The following is a 13,823-nucleotide window of genomic DNA, read 5'->3' on the forward strand; positions in this document are numbered from 1 at the left end:
AGATCTTCACTATCTAAAAAGTAGACAGTGGGATTTTGAGAAACCCTGTTGGTTTCTGCCACAAGAAGGAAGCTGGGATTTGAGAACCGGACAAAATGGGTTGGAGCATTACCAGAGCCTCAGTTTCCTCCTTTGTAAAATGTGCTGATAATACTTGTGCTTACTTACTGTGATACGTCCTGATTTTTAGGAATCAGTGCACTCCCCTGCTACTCGCTGCCACCTCTGGAGCACTGGACACTATTCAGTACCTATTTTCTCTTGGTGCTAATTGGAGAAAAACAGACATCAAAGGAAACAACATAATTCATTTATCAGTGCTAACTTTTCACACAGAAGTTCTCAAACATATAATAGAGTTAAATATTCCTGAACTCCCAGTTTGGAAAACTCTCGTAGGTGAGTATACAACACATAATTGCTTTATAAACAAATGTTTTGATTATCACTCAGCTTAGTCATTGATGCTTACTCTGAAGTAGAGCAAATAAAATAATACGTGCATCATATTTTAAAGTTAAAAATCGTAAAATAAAACAACCAGAAATAAAAATAATACTGAGCTTTATTTTGTATGTACAAAAGTAGTTTTATTTCCAAAATCAAAGAGTCATGACCCAGACTGTATCTTATACAATTTTATTGATTTTTATTTTCCAATGTTCTCCAAAGTCCGTCTATCTTGTTCTCCATCAAAAAAGTAAATTAAAAAACAAGAACCACCAAACAAGGAAAGAAGAAGGAAATTAAAGCTCAAGTGAAAAAGATTCCTTCCAGTTTATTCCTTCTTAATTTAAAAGACAGATTCAGCAACATTTTTCTTCATATATTGATAAATATGTGAAAATTTTTGCTGGAGATTTTTTTCCAAATCTGGGTTCAGTGTAGCCAGAAATCTTATAAAGGTAAGGGCTGCTAGGGCAATTGGATGCACATGTCTAATCTGACTGTCTCCCAAGACCCCGCTAAGTGACACGAGCTCACAGAAGAACGTCGGCCACAGCAGGAGACACACACTCAGGAGGCGGCGGGGACAGATGCCGCAGCCACAGAATATTGGGAACAGCGAGACGCGGCCTTAGCAGGCTGGAGAAGTCATCCCGAGCTAACGTGGGGAAGCTGAGGACTTCTCAGCCCTCCACCGTGAATCTCCTGGGGCTCTAGGACCCACAGTGCCCGTCGGGAATGTTATCTGCTGAGGCTAGCCAGAAGAGACCTAGATTTACTACCGTAGGGACTCTCAACAAACAGGAAACTGGGAGTCTGACCCAAGAGAAAAGCAAGGGGATCTCAAAGACGGCGGCCAAGGGAGGCCCCAGAATGGACACTGTCCTCCGGCCAAAGGGAAAACGTGGGAGACACTCCCAGAAGGTACAAAGAACCCTGTGGAGATGAAATCACGTAAGGAAATTATTACCTCCAGGAAAGATAGAAGTAAGAAAGGAGCCAAAACAGTAGTACTTTGCAATGCTTACCTGTGAATAATATCGTTCAGGCGTGAGAACGTAAGTCTGGAATATTAATTTAACTGAATACTATAAACGTGGGGAAGGGAGACAGGAAATGGCCCTGCAGTGCTGGAAGAGCTGCTCATGCACCATAACATGAAGTCGACCGAGGATGTCTCAGATGGATACGGCGCCGGGACACCCGGGGGGCCCAGTCGGTTAAGTGTCTGCCTTTGGCTCGGGTCATGATCCCAGGGTCCTGGGATCCAGTCCTGCATCGGGCTCCCTGCTCAGTGGGGAGCCTGCTTCCCCCTCTGCCTCCGCTCCCCCCGCCTATTCTCTCTCTCTCTCACACAAAGAAAGAAAATCTTTTTAAAAAATTAAAATAAGATAAAATCGATACAGGAAAAATAAATGTATTTAGAAATATGGAGATATGTAAGTCACAGAAGGTATAGAGGAGTCCAAAGTGGTTAAATCTGGAGAGATGAACTCAGAAAAATGGAGAGGGTGAGTCAGGGAACCACTATATTTTGTTATAGGCCTTTCAGTAATATTTAACTCTGAATCATTTTACTAAAATAAAAATAAAACAAGAATGAAGCCAATTGGGGAATGTAAACTGATGGCTTTCCCAACAACTGATTTTAGGATGGGATAAGATATATTTAGGATTTTCAATTCCGTTCCACTGACTCAAGAAGTTTGAATAATTAGTTTCAAAAGCACTTAATACCTGATTTTGGAGATTACTGGGTACTGGGAACACATTCCAATCGCATCAGCCACGAGATATTGGAGAGGTTCCAATGCTTATTTGCATGTGTATGTGTCATCATATCCCAGGCTTCTTAGGAGGAACTCAGAAGACCATCCTGTTACTTTTAAGAGAATAACTCATTTGAAATACCTCAATAGTTGGAGGAACCAGCCCCTGACAGGAAGAGCCTAATGGCACAAAAAATTCCCAACAGCCACTCCTTCCTGCAGCCATTGTTGGGAAGTGCGGATACTGACCTGAACACAGCAATGACCGGAGAGAGTGTGGCTATTGCCTCTTTGAGCCCTGGAGTAGGTCTCCTTGCTCACACAGCGCACTTCCATGACTAGGAAAGGAAGCATTAGTCACAGTTTATTGGACATCTCCAGGGTTAGCTCCTGCAGAGCAGCTGAATGTTAAGAGATCCAAATTTTGAGTGATCTAGCAAAGGCAGGATTAGACCAGATTTGCTATTACAAGGGGTTGGGAAAAGAGAGACCAGGAAAGGATACTTCCATAAGGTTATTTTTCTTGTATCGTAGATGTTGTTTAGAAGCATATATATTTATTTGCATTATCTCCTGTCTAGAGTATAAGTTACTTAAGATTTTTTGAAATGTCTTCTTTATCCTCAGGCAATGTACAAAACTTCGTATATGATCTAATGGGTATTAAATTTTTATTGACAATAACGTGGCTTACTTTGCCATCCTTGAAACTTACACTCAAAATTTTTTCTAAAGATTCATTTGTTTTAGAGAAAGAGGGCGCATGCAGGTGGGGGGAGGGGCAGAGGGAGAGAATCCCGAGCAGACCCCCCACCGAGCATGGAGCAACGTGGGGCTCAGAGTCGCCACCCCTGAGATCATGACCTGAGCCGAAACCAAGAGGCAGGCACTTAAGGGACTGAGCCACCCAGGTGCCCCCCACACTCAAATTTTGTTCAGCAACGGATGTCAGGCAAGAGAAATGTGCACTGATTTCCCAGTGTATCTGAACCTCATGACCTGTCAATCTAAGTCATTCAGACCAAAGATAAAAAATTTCAGAATTTGTGGTGCTAACTCTACAGATTATAAAACCTTAGAGACGGTGGGCATTTGCTGTCCGTTCAGCACCACATCGAAGGCCGTGCACAGAGGGAATTTAATGAACAGCATTTGGTGGTGATAGTGGTGATCTCCATGCACAGCTTCACTTGGCCTGTACAAAGCAGATCAGTCATTCCTACTTGTAAAATTATAACGTGTGTTTTCCTGTTGAACACTTGCCAGAAATGTTGCAGTGTGAAAGCTATAAACGACGGATGATGGCTGTGATGTCCTTGGAAGTAATTTGCTTAGCAAATGATGGATACTGGAAATACATTTTGGATGCAGGTGATGTAAAGTCTCTTAACTGTCTTTTGCTTACGGTATTTTATGTGGGGCTATAATTTTGTTCAGTCACTTTAAAATCTGTTTTTTTAAGCTTTTATTTCTTTATTTGAGAGGCAGACAGAGCAAGAGAGTGAGTGAGAGAACAAAAGGAGGGAGAGCTGCAGAGGGAAAGAGAAAGCTGCCCTCCCCCCACGCCCCCCCCCCCCCGAAGCCCAGTGCAGGGCTCAGGTCCAGGGATCCCGACCTGAGCTGAAGGCAGATGCTTAACTGACTGAGCCACCCAGGTGCCCCTTAAAATCTATTTTTAATTGTAGAGGAAACTTTTTACTTGATTTTAAGTTTCCATTTTTCTTTTTTCTAAGATCACTTCCTTTACCCGACAAATATATATAGATATAAATATTTTTATACATTAATTTATAAATATTATATAACGATATATTTTTAAAATTTGAACGTAGTTGACACACAATGTTATATTAGTTCCAGATGTACAATTAGTGATTCAACAACTCTATACATATATTATGCTATGTTCCCCATAAGTGTAGCTACCATCTGTCCCCATGCAATTTTTTTCAAATTCTTATTTAAATTCTGGTTAGTTAACATACAGTGCAGTATTGGTTTCAGGAGTAGAGTTCAGTGATTCATCACTTCCATACAACACCCGCTGCTCCTCATAGCAAGTGCCTCCTTAACGCCCATCCCCCGTCCAGCCCATCCCCGACCCGCCTCCCCCCATCACCCCTCCGTTTGTTCTTTATCATTAAGAGTCTCTTGGGGCACCTGGGTGGCTCAGTGGGTTAAGTCTCTGCCTTCGGCTCAGGTCATGATCTCAGGGTCCTGGGATCGAGCCCCGCATCGGGCTCTCTGCTCAGCAGGGAGCCTGCTTCCTCCTCTCTCTCTGCCTGCCTCTCCACCTACTTGTGATCTCTGTCTGTCAAATAAATAAATAAAATCTTTAAAAAAAAAAAAGTCTCTTATGACTGATTTCCCTCTCCTTTTTTTCTTTTCCCCTTCCTGTGTGTTCATCTGTGTCTGTTTTGTTTCTTAAATTCCACATAGGAGTGAAGTCATATGATAATTGTCTTTCTCGGATTGATGTATCTCACTCAGCATAACACACTCTAGCGCCCTCCGTGTCCTCGCTAACGGCCAGACTGCATTCTTTTGACGGCTGAGCAACTTACACGCTGCACACACACTCCCCACATCTTTATCCATTCATCAGTCATGGGACATTTGGGCTTTTTCCATTATTTGGTTATTGTTGACAGTGCTGCTATAAACATCTTCTTTGTATATTCACTGATTGGTATTTTACAGGCATGCAGCCCTTTGAATCTGTGTTTTTGTATCCTCTGGATAAATACTTAGTAGTGCAATTGTGGGACCACAGGGTGGTTCCACATGTAACTTTCTGAGACAACGCCACACGGTTTTCCAGAGTTGCTGTCCCCAGCCTGCATTCCCACCAACAGTACCAGAGGTTCCCCTTGCTCCGCATCTTCACCAACACCCGTTGTTGCTTGTGTTGTTAATGTGAGTCATTCTGACAGGTGTGAGGTGGTATTTCATTGTAGTTTTGATTTGCATTTCCCTGATGATGAGTGATGGGGACCATCTGGTGTCTGTTGGCCATCTGGATGTCTTCTTTGGAAAAATGTCTATCCTTGTCTTCTCCATGCAACACTATGACAGTACCATTGACTATATTCCCTACACTGTACCTTTTATTCCTATGGTTTATACATTCCGTATGGAAGCTTGTATCTCCCATTCCCTTTTACCTATTTTTTTTTACCCACTCTCCCCACCTCCCTCTGCTCTGGCAACCATCAGTTTGTTCTTTGTATTGAGAGGTCTGAGTCTGCTTTTTGTTTGTTTATTCATTTATTTTGGTTTTTTTTAATATATTTCACATATAAGTGACATCATATAGAATTTGTCTTTCTCTGATAACTTTTTATTTTATTTTCACATGAAAATTGGACATGATCAAAAAACTTTCTAAATTCCACTTCTCTAAAAATTTATAAACTCAAAAATGTTATTAAATTACTTCCTATTCTACCTTTTATATGTACTTTCACTTAGAAATTATTCCTATGCTGTATTTACACAATTTATTTTTAAAATTAAAAATAGCGGGTTTTTTGTGACGAGCACTGTGTATTGTATGGAATGTTGAATCACTCGCTGCCTTGTATGCCTGAAACGAATACTACACTGTATGTTAACTCACTGGAATTCAAATAAAAACTTTAAAAAATAGCCATTCTTGTCCTGGGTTTGTAAGTAGACCTGCATTTAGAATTTAGGCTAATTTCTTGCCCTCTCTAACCCTAATTTCCTCATTATTCAAATGATTCCTACCTCACTAGGTTGTTTTGAGAATACAACATTCTGAAATGATGGTATGTTCTATTTGCACTGTCCAGTATAGTATCCACAGCTGTGATGTGGATATTGGACACATACGAAATGCTCTATAAATATTTGTGGAATGAATAAAGGAATGAATAAAAAATACAGGTAGCACCCAAAACCAACCTTTAGTGTTCCTAGAAACATGTACACAAAGCTCTGTGTCTGAAAAGGGAACCATAGATAAGTCGTTTAATTTCAGGTCGGTAAATAAATAAAAGGCTAATTATACCCGTTATATTTTCTGGCATTTCCAGTGTGCTCTAGGGGGTGTTCTGTGAGATCTTTCACACGGAACTGATACATAACCATCAGGTGAAGCCAGAGATTTTATTTTTCACCATAGCTGGTGATCTCCATCCTTGAACCAATAGTTACTCATGAAGCTAAAGTTGTTTTTTTACTAAATTCAACACTTGTTTTCAGTTGTTTGCAAAAAAAAAAAAAAAAAAAAGTAATAAAATGTTCAAACAATTGCACAAATACATCACAAAAATTGGATGAAATACCAAAACTGAACTCTGTCATATGCTCAAAGAATTTATTCTTCCATCGTGCTCAGCCAGAAGTCCGCGGTTGCAAGGCTTTGAGGGGCCTCCGTGCACCGTGGGCTCGTGGGCTGCGACTACCCCGTGCGCGCGCGAGGAGAGCTGCCTGAATCGTAGAGAAGCCAGAAAAGTACACATATAGTTTCAAGTAATTTTATAAAGATTTCATAGAACGACTTGCTAATTGTTTAAATGGCCACGGCCATAACCATCCTAACTCTGAACGTTTTCAAGTAACTCGGTGTTTTCTCGACTTCCTCACTGTAGGCACCATTCCGGCCTTAATCAGCCTGCTGCGCGGCTCCCGAATAAAACTGCAGTGCAAGACGGTCGGGCTGCTGAGTAACATCTGCACGCACGCCAGCGTGGTGCGCGCGGTCGTGGCGGCCGGGGGCGTCCCGGCGCTGATCCACCTGCTGGCGACCGACGAGCCCGCGCTGCACTCCCGCTGCGCCCTGGTCCTGTACGACGCCGCCCGGCTCGGGGACAAGGACGTCATTGCCAGACACGTGCGTTTCCTCGCGGAGCCTCGCTGCGCCGGACGGTTCCCTCGAGGGGAGCTGGGCGGGTCCGCGTCACGCGCCCGGGGGTCTCCGGGGACGGGCTCGGGCGGGAGGACGGCGGCGGGACCCGACCTGCCCCGGCCCGCGTGAGCCAGAAGCCGCGGCGGCCCTGAGCTCCGGCCGGGCGGGCCGGTCCCGCCGCGAATTCCCCGCACGGAGCCCGCGCCCGCGCCCGCACCCGCGCCCGCACCCGCGCCCGCGCCCGCGCCCGCACCCGAACCCGCGCCCGCACCCGCACCCGCACCCGCACCCGCGCCCGCGCCCGCACCCGCGCCCGCGCCCGCGCCCGCACCCGAACCCGCGCCCGCACCCGCACCCGCACCCGCACCCGAACCCGCGCCCGCGCCCGCGCCCACGCCCGCACCCGCGCCTGCACCCGCACCCGCGCCCGCACGCCGGGTCTGCCTCGCTCCGGAAGAACCTGCAGCTTCAGAACCGCGCCCCGTGGGCGGCGGCCGGCCCGAGGGCTCTTTGCGGGGCGGGGGAGGCTCCTGCGCCTCCCGGGACCACCGGCCGCGGGACCCTCGGGCAGTGGCTCGGGGCAGGAGCCGCCACCGGCTCGACGCGCTCGGGCGCGGGTGGGCGCGCAAGGGGCCCGGGGCACCGCGTCTCACCGACAGCACGTGTGAGGCTGTCCCCGGCGGCGACACGGGGGCGGCCGCGACCTCCTCAGCGCCGGGGTGTCGTGTGTCCGCGAGATTCCCGGAGACACGCGGCCGCGCGGCTCTGGCTGGACGCGGTGGCCCGACGGTGCGCCGGGAAGTCCCCTCTGGTGGCCGCAGCGCCTCCGCCCCGCAGTGTGTCCCCAAGTAAAGCCACCTCAGTGTCTGCTCCTGTCCACGGAAGGTCCTCGTGGCCTTCGTCCGGCGACGCCTCCTCCCGTGGACGGAGCTGTTCGCGACAACAGGTGCCGTTTGGTCAGCGTTGTACCCCGGCCTCGGTTCTGTCGGGTCCGGAGTCGTCCGTGATCTCGGTTTCCTCTGTGTTCTCAGGAGTAATTCGGCGTCGCCCACCCGCTCTAACTTTTTGAGTCATTTCCTTTTGGTTGGTTTGTTATCATTTGGAAAATGTATTAGAAATAGGGATGCCCTGGGCCCACCTCTAGAGTTAATCTTTATGTAGAACTCCGAAATCTCCACTTAATCTGACAATTAGCCAGAGTTAGGATAAGTGTGTCCTCGTATACAGTATAGCTAAGTTTTGCTTTGTCATTCACTTTTTTTGAGTATGGCTCATTTACATTGATTGACATGACGCTTAATCGTAGTCCTGTCATTTTGTTAATTTTATTTTTTAATCTTCTACTGGATGGTCAGTGTTTTCTTTCTCTTTTTATCTTTAAAGTCCAGGACTGACACATCAACAGTAGTTACCTGTTTTTCCTGGGATCTGCTATAACTGCTCAACACGTCTCTTCATCTTTTATTTTTGGAATGTTTTCCTAATTCGTATGTTTAATTATTTTTTTTTCCTGTAGTAGTCTTAGTCCATACACACGAGTACTTTTTGTGGGTTTCTTAGATGGCAAATTTTATTCTAGATGCTGGGTGACAGCAGTGAGTGAAACAGACCGAACTCCAGTGTCATGGAGCTGTAGCTGGGAGTAGCAAGACAATAAACGATGCAGATAAACCAAATACATAGTACGTTCGGTGAGCAGAAGTGGTTAGGAGGAAAGTAAAGCAGGGAAATGGGAAGGGGCAGTTGGCATTTGAGGACAGACCTCAAGGAGGTGGGGGAGCGTGCCATCCTTTTCCGTCCAGAAGAGAACTCTAGGCAGAGGAGACGGTGCACAGTTAAGGGAAGGCAGGATGTGCCTGGAATGTTCAAGGAACAGCGGGAAAGCGAAGGTAGCAGAGGGAAGGGAAAAGGGAGATGCTCAGCCGGGCGGTGGTGCACTGTCACGTGAGGCTGTGCGGGCAACTGTGAGACACCTTAGCTTCTGTGCTGAGTGTGTCAAGTCACTGAGCAGTTTTGTTCTGGGAAGTTCCATGGAGAGATTTACATCACTTTACCTTCTGTTCTGAAATAGGCAGGCAAGGGTGGATGTTGCGAGACTGATTTAAAAACTGTAATGGTAATCCAGATGACAGGTCGGTAATCCACATGACAGGTCGGTAATCCACATGACAGGTCGGTAATCCACATGACAGGTCGGTAATCCACATGACAGGTCGGTAATCCAGATGACACGTAATGATGTCTTAGACCAGAACAATAATTGTAGAAATGATGAGAAGTGATCACATTCTGTGTTACATTTTGAAAGTTGAGTCACCAGGATGTGTTGGAAAGTTGAAAGATCTTGAGGGACCTCAAAGAGACTAAGAAAGAATGGCCAGCGAGGTAGGAGGAAGCCTGAGGAATCTGTTGTCCTATCAGCCAAGTGAAGAAGGTGTTTCAAAGAGGAAAAAATGATCAATCCTGTCAAAGCTATCGTAAGGTGAAAGTCAAATACTGACCACTGAATTCATTGATCTGAATTAAAGGACCACCTGTCTGTGCAAACACCAATTATTTGTGTATTGTATCACCTGTTCCTGTCTCGGGTAGCTGTCTGTATTCTGTATTCTGTCGTTGTCACTTTGGTTCTCATCCTTGTCCACTCTTCAATTTATTTCATTTTTCTTTTTTTCTCAATCCAATCATGTCACTTGCTATGTTTTTCAGCATCGATTTATTTTTGTGTTGATTACAATTTGGTTTTTATATTTCTCCACATCTTTACTGAGCTTTTTCAGCTCTCGCTTCTTCTCCCCATCTCAAAAAAAAAAAAACCCTTTCCTGAGCTCTGATGTCTCTCCTGTGCATTACTGTTTTATAGAAGCGATTGCCTCATTAATTTTTTTCATTGACAATAATATACCACTTTTGGTCACAGTTTCATCTATTTTGTGACAATATTTTTTGGTGAGCATTCTTCATCTGTCATAAGTTTTTCTATTTTTTTCTTAAATATATTTAGACAGACGCTGTTCTAGTTCCTTTATGATCATTACTCGTCTTTGAATGAGGTAAGTTCTTTCTGGTCTGGCTATTTGCAGGAAGTATATGTGGGAAAGAACATATATGAAGAGAATTATGAATTATGAATTATGCCACGGAGTTGCGTGCGTGGGTCCTTTCTGCTTTCCTTTTCCCTGAGCCAGCAGAGACGGGTGCATAGTACTTCACAATGTAGATTCCGTTCCCTCCACAATGCGGAGTCCGTCTCTTCCGTTGTACCCACCACCAGATTACTTCTTCCGAACATGTCTTGTCAGTATGATTCGATGCTAATCTTTGCTTCCCTTAAATTTTGAAATTTTTTGCTCAATAGACCCAGGAAAGAGCCTGCCACCATCCTGCATACCCATTCCTGTTGTTTCAGACCGAGAATTGTGTGTTTCTTTTTCTGCCCCTCAAGGTAGAGGCTTGTTAGGAAAACTGTGCTCTGCTAACATTTCCTGTGGACAGTGGCCATGGGCTATCTCGCTCCTCTCTTCTGGTAACTCACACCTACTGTTTGCGACTCAACATTGTAGATGTCTCCTGCTTTTATTGAAAATGAGATTACATTTCTGTTGATCTTAATACTTTTGCATTATTTCTGTTAATAGAGGGAAATGCCATCTTTATTCCATTTAAAATTAAGAAATTATATTCACATTTTAAAATATTTAGTGTTGCACAAATATAATCACCAATTACCAGTACAATGTCTGCAATGGTGAATATTTCCAAATTGGCAGTGTATTCAATTAATCTTAATCAGTTGCTTTACTTTTTAGAGACTTATTAAGTGTTACAGTGAACTTTACTTTGGTGTAGAGGAGGCTACTTTATGCTCAAACTTATATTAACTGTCATTTAATGTGACATACCGGTAGACATATTTGTTTGTGGGCATTCTCTCCTACATAAACAGATACTTATAGTGAGAGAGATTATGGACTTATGTTTTTAGACAAAGACTGAATAAATCTTATAAAATTCGATGTTTTTTAAATTTAAATTCAATCAGCCAACATATAGTATACTCTTAGTTTTAGATGCAGTGTTCAACAGTTCATTAGTTGTGTATACCACCAGAGCTTATCATATCACATGCCCATCAATTAATTTTTGTTCCTTTATTTTTAGAATGGAATCCCAGCTCTGATAAGTCTTTTGAGGTTAGACATAGAAAATGTGCTAATAAATGTAATGAACTGTATACGGGTGTTATGTATGGGAAATGAACAAAACCAAAGAGCAGTGAGAGACCATAAAGGCATCCAATATCTTATCACATTTCTGAGTTCTGATTCAGGTGAGTCTCAATTTCTGTTTCATTTCTAAGCGATCAGATATATGAACTGAAGCAAATATAGGTTGGACTTGTCCAGTAGGAATGCATGTCCTAGAATGGATCTACACATGTATAATGTAAACTAAATACCCAAAACACTCAAGTTCAAATGCTGGTTTATAAAAGGAATTAACTCTCAGAGTTACAGTTTAAAAATGAAGTTTAATTAGACTTCTTTTTTAATAAATGGAAATACTGGCATAAATCATGAAAAGAATGCAGTTAGTACACCCAGGGACTTGAGTAGACAACTCCTTGTGTGAACGACACATTGGGAACCATATATAAGTTGCCATGAAAGCTTCAGATTCGCTGTTAGATATTGGATATCAGAATTCTAGGTCATCATGTCATTAGGCCAATTACCACATTCTGAATTACGTATCGGCACAAGAGCACCACAAGCTGTGAGGGAGCTCTGGTCTGCACTGCGGGCGGTCTCTTCGGTTCTGTAGGAATTAGTTCATTGCAGTGAGCAGACATGTAACAGGGTAAGCCTCAATTCCATGGTTTTCCCCAAATTTGAGGGGATTAAAAAATGGGGGAAAGCTTGCTCATTTTTCTTCCTCAGTTTATCATCTTTCTGTTCTAGTTTTCCAGGAATAAAGATAGAAAAAATACGTTGGTCAGCATGTCAGTCGGGGTATGGATGAGGGGGTGTCGCACAGAGTTTGCTCTTACCTTAGTGTTTCAGAGTTAGTAATTCGGGTCTGCTGGGCACACCTGGCTGGCTCAGTCAGTGAAGTGTCTGCCTTTCACTCAGGTCATGATTCCAGGGTCCTGGGATCAAGTCTCACATCTGGATCCTTGTTCAGTGAGGAACCTGTGTCTCCCTCTGCCTGCCACTCCCCTTGCTTGTGCTCTCTCTCTGACAAAGAAATAAAATCTTTTAAAAAATTATCATCTTCTAAGAACCCCTCTCGTATGGGGAAATCATTTGAAGTCCTTTCCCTTCATTAAAATTCCCAAGGTCATCTGCTCTAATCAGCCCCATCAGTAACTAGGCTCTACTTTATCTTTTTTTTTTTTTTTTCCTGAGTAGGCTCCACACCCACTGTGTAGCCCAGTGCAGGGCCTGAATTCAGGACCCTGAGATCCTGAGCTGAGATCAAGAGACAGACACTAACCAATCGAACCACCCAGGTTCCCCAACTGTATCATTTTTAAGAACAGCGTTAGAGACAATGCATAGAATCATCCAATCACTATGTTCTGTGTTATACAGTCGAAATTGATACAACATTGTACTGCAGTTTTTAAAAATAGCATTATAAAAATAAATTTTAAAAATAGCATTATAGCAGCACGTGGGTGGTTCAGTGGGTTAAGCATCTGCCTTCAGCTCAGGTCATGATCTCAGGGTCCTGGGATCGAGCCAACTTAGGGCTCTCTGCTCAGTGGGGAGCCTGTTTCTCCCTCTCCCTCTGCCTGCGGCTCCCCTGCTCATGCTCTCTTCTCTCACAGAAATACATAAATAAAATTCTTTTTTTTTAAGAGAAGTTTAAAAAAAAAGCACGAGAGAGCCAGCTTTTAAAATGCTTATTTCAGCCATAGAATTTTTTACTTGTTTATAATTGTTCTTTATTTTATTATTTCTGTCTTATCTCCTTAATTAAAATGTAAAGACAGAGCAGGGCAGGCCTGGGGGGCTCATTTAGTTGAGCATCCAACTGTTGATTTCAGTTCAAGCCCTAATCTCAGGGTTGTGAGATTGAGCCCAAGTCCAGCTCTGTGCTGGGTGTGAAGCTGCCTCAAGATTCTCGCCCTCTCCCTCTGCCCATCCCCCCCCTAAAAAAATGTAAAGACAGGGACTAGTTTTCCCTATCCGTTTTCATCCTCCAAATCCTAGATGCTAGAGCAAAGCACAAATTATAGAGGCTGTTTGAACAAATACAGTAAATAAATGCATGAAAGAAAACTGTAGAAATAAATTGTTGAAATTGTTTCTTTTGGGCTCTTGTCTTATCTTACTGAATGTAACTTATCCTAATCTGTAATCTATTTTATCTCCTCATTCCAAGGAAGATAATTTTGTGGAAAAAGGTTAATAATTTTTTTCTCTTCATTTATAATTTATAAATGCCTCATTTATAATTTTAGTGCTTTAACAAATAATTCTCTTGGCTGTTAGCTGGGTTGTTCATGTGTAGGGGTTCAAAAAGGAATTTTATTAATTCCAGTATCATCTTAACCATTCTCACCAACTCTAAGATTTCATGCATTAAGGTAAAATGGCCCCAGAGCAGAGTCATGGGCAGTTTCTTGAGACGACGGATTTATTAATATCTCCTTAGTCTCACCCCTGGCTCTGGGACTTCCTCCCTTGCCGGCTTTGGTTGGGTGTAAGCCGTTGCCTCACCCGTCT

At 43.7% G+C, this 13,823-nt stretch overlaps 1 protein-coding gene across 1 annotated transcript in view; it reads left to right on the forward strand.

Moving 5' to 3' along the window:
* ANKAR (ankyrin and armadillo repeat containing) overlaps positions 1-13,823 on the forward strand; it is a 64,021-nt gene that overhangs the window by 24,302 nt on the left and 25,896 nt on the right. The window contains exons 10-13 of the mRNA XM_032354141.1: positions 191-399; positions 3,483-3,587; positions 6,833-7,074; positions 11,251-11,419. Of these exons, the coding sequence (XP_032210032.1) occupies positions 191-399; positions 3,483-3,587; positions 6,833-7,074; positions 11,251-11,419 (725 nt within the window). The remainder of the gene's footprint in view (positions 1-190; positions 400-3,482; positions 3,588-6,832; positions 7,075-11,250; positions 11,420-13,823) is intronic.

This window comes from Mustela erminea, chromosome 8 (assembly GCF_009829155.1).
Source record: "Mustela erminea isolate mMusErm1 chromosome 8, mMusErm1.Pri, whole genome shotgun sequence".
NCBI lineage: Eukaryota > Metazoa > Chordata > Mammalia > Carnivora > Mustelidae > Mustela > Mustela erminea.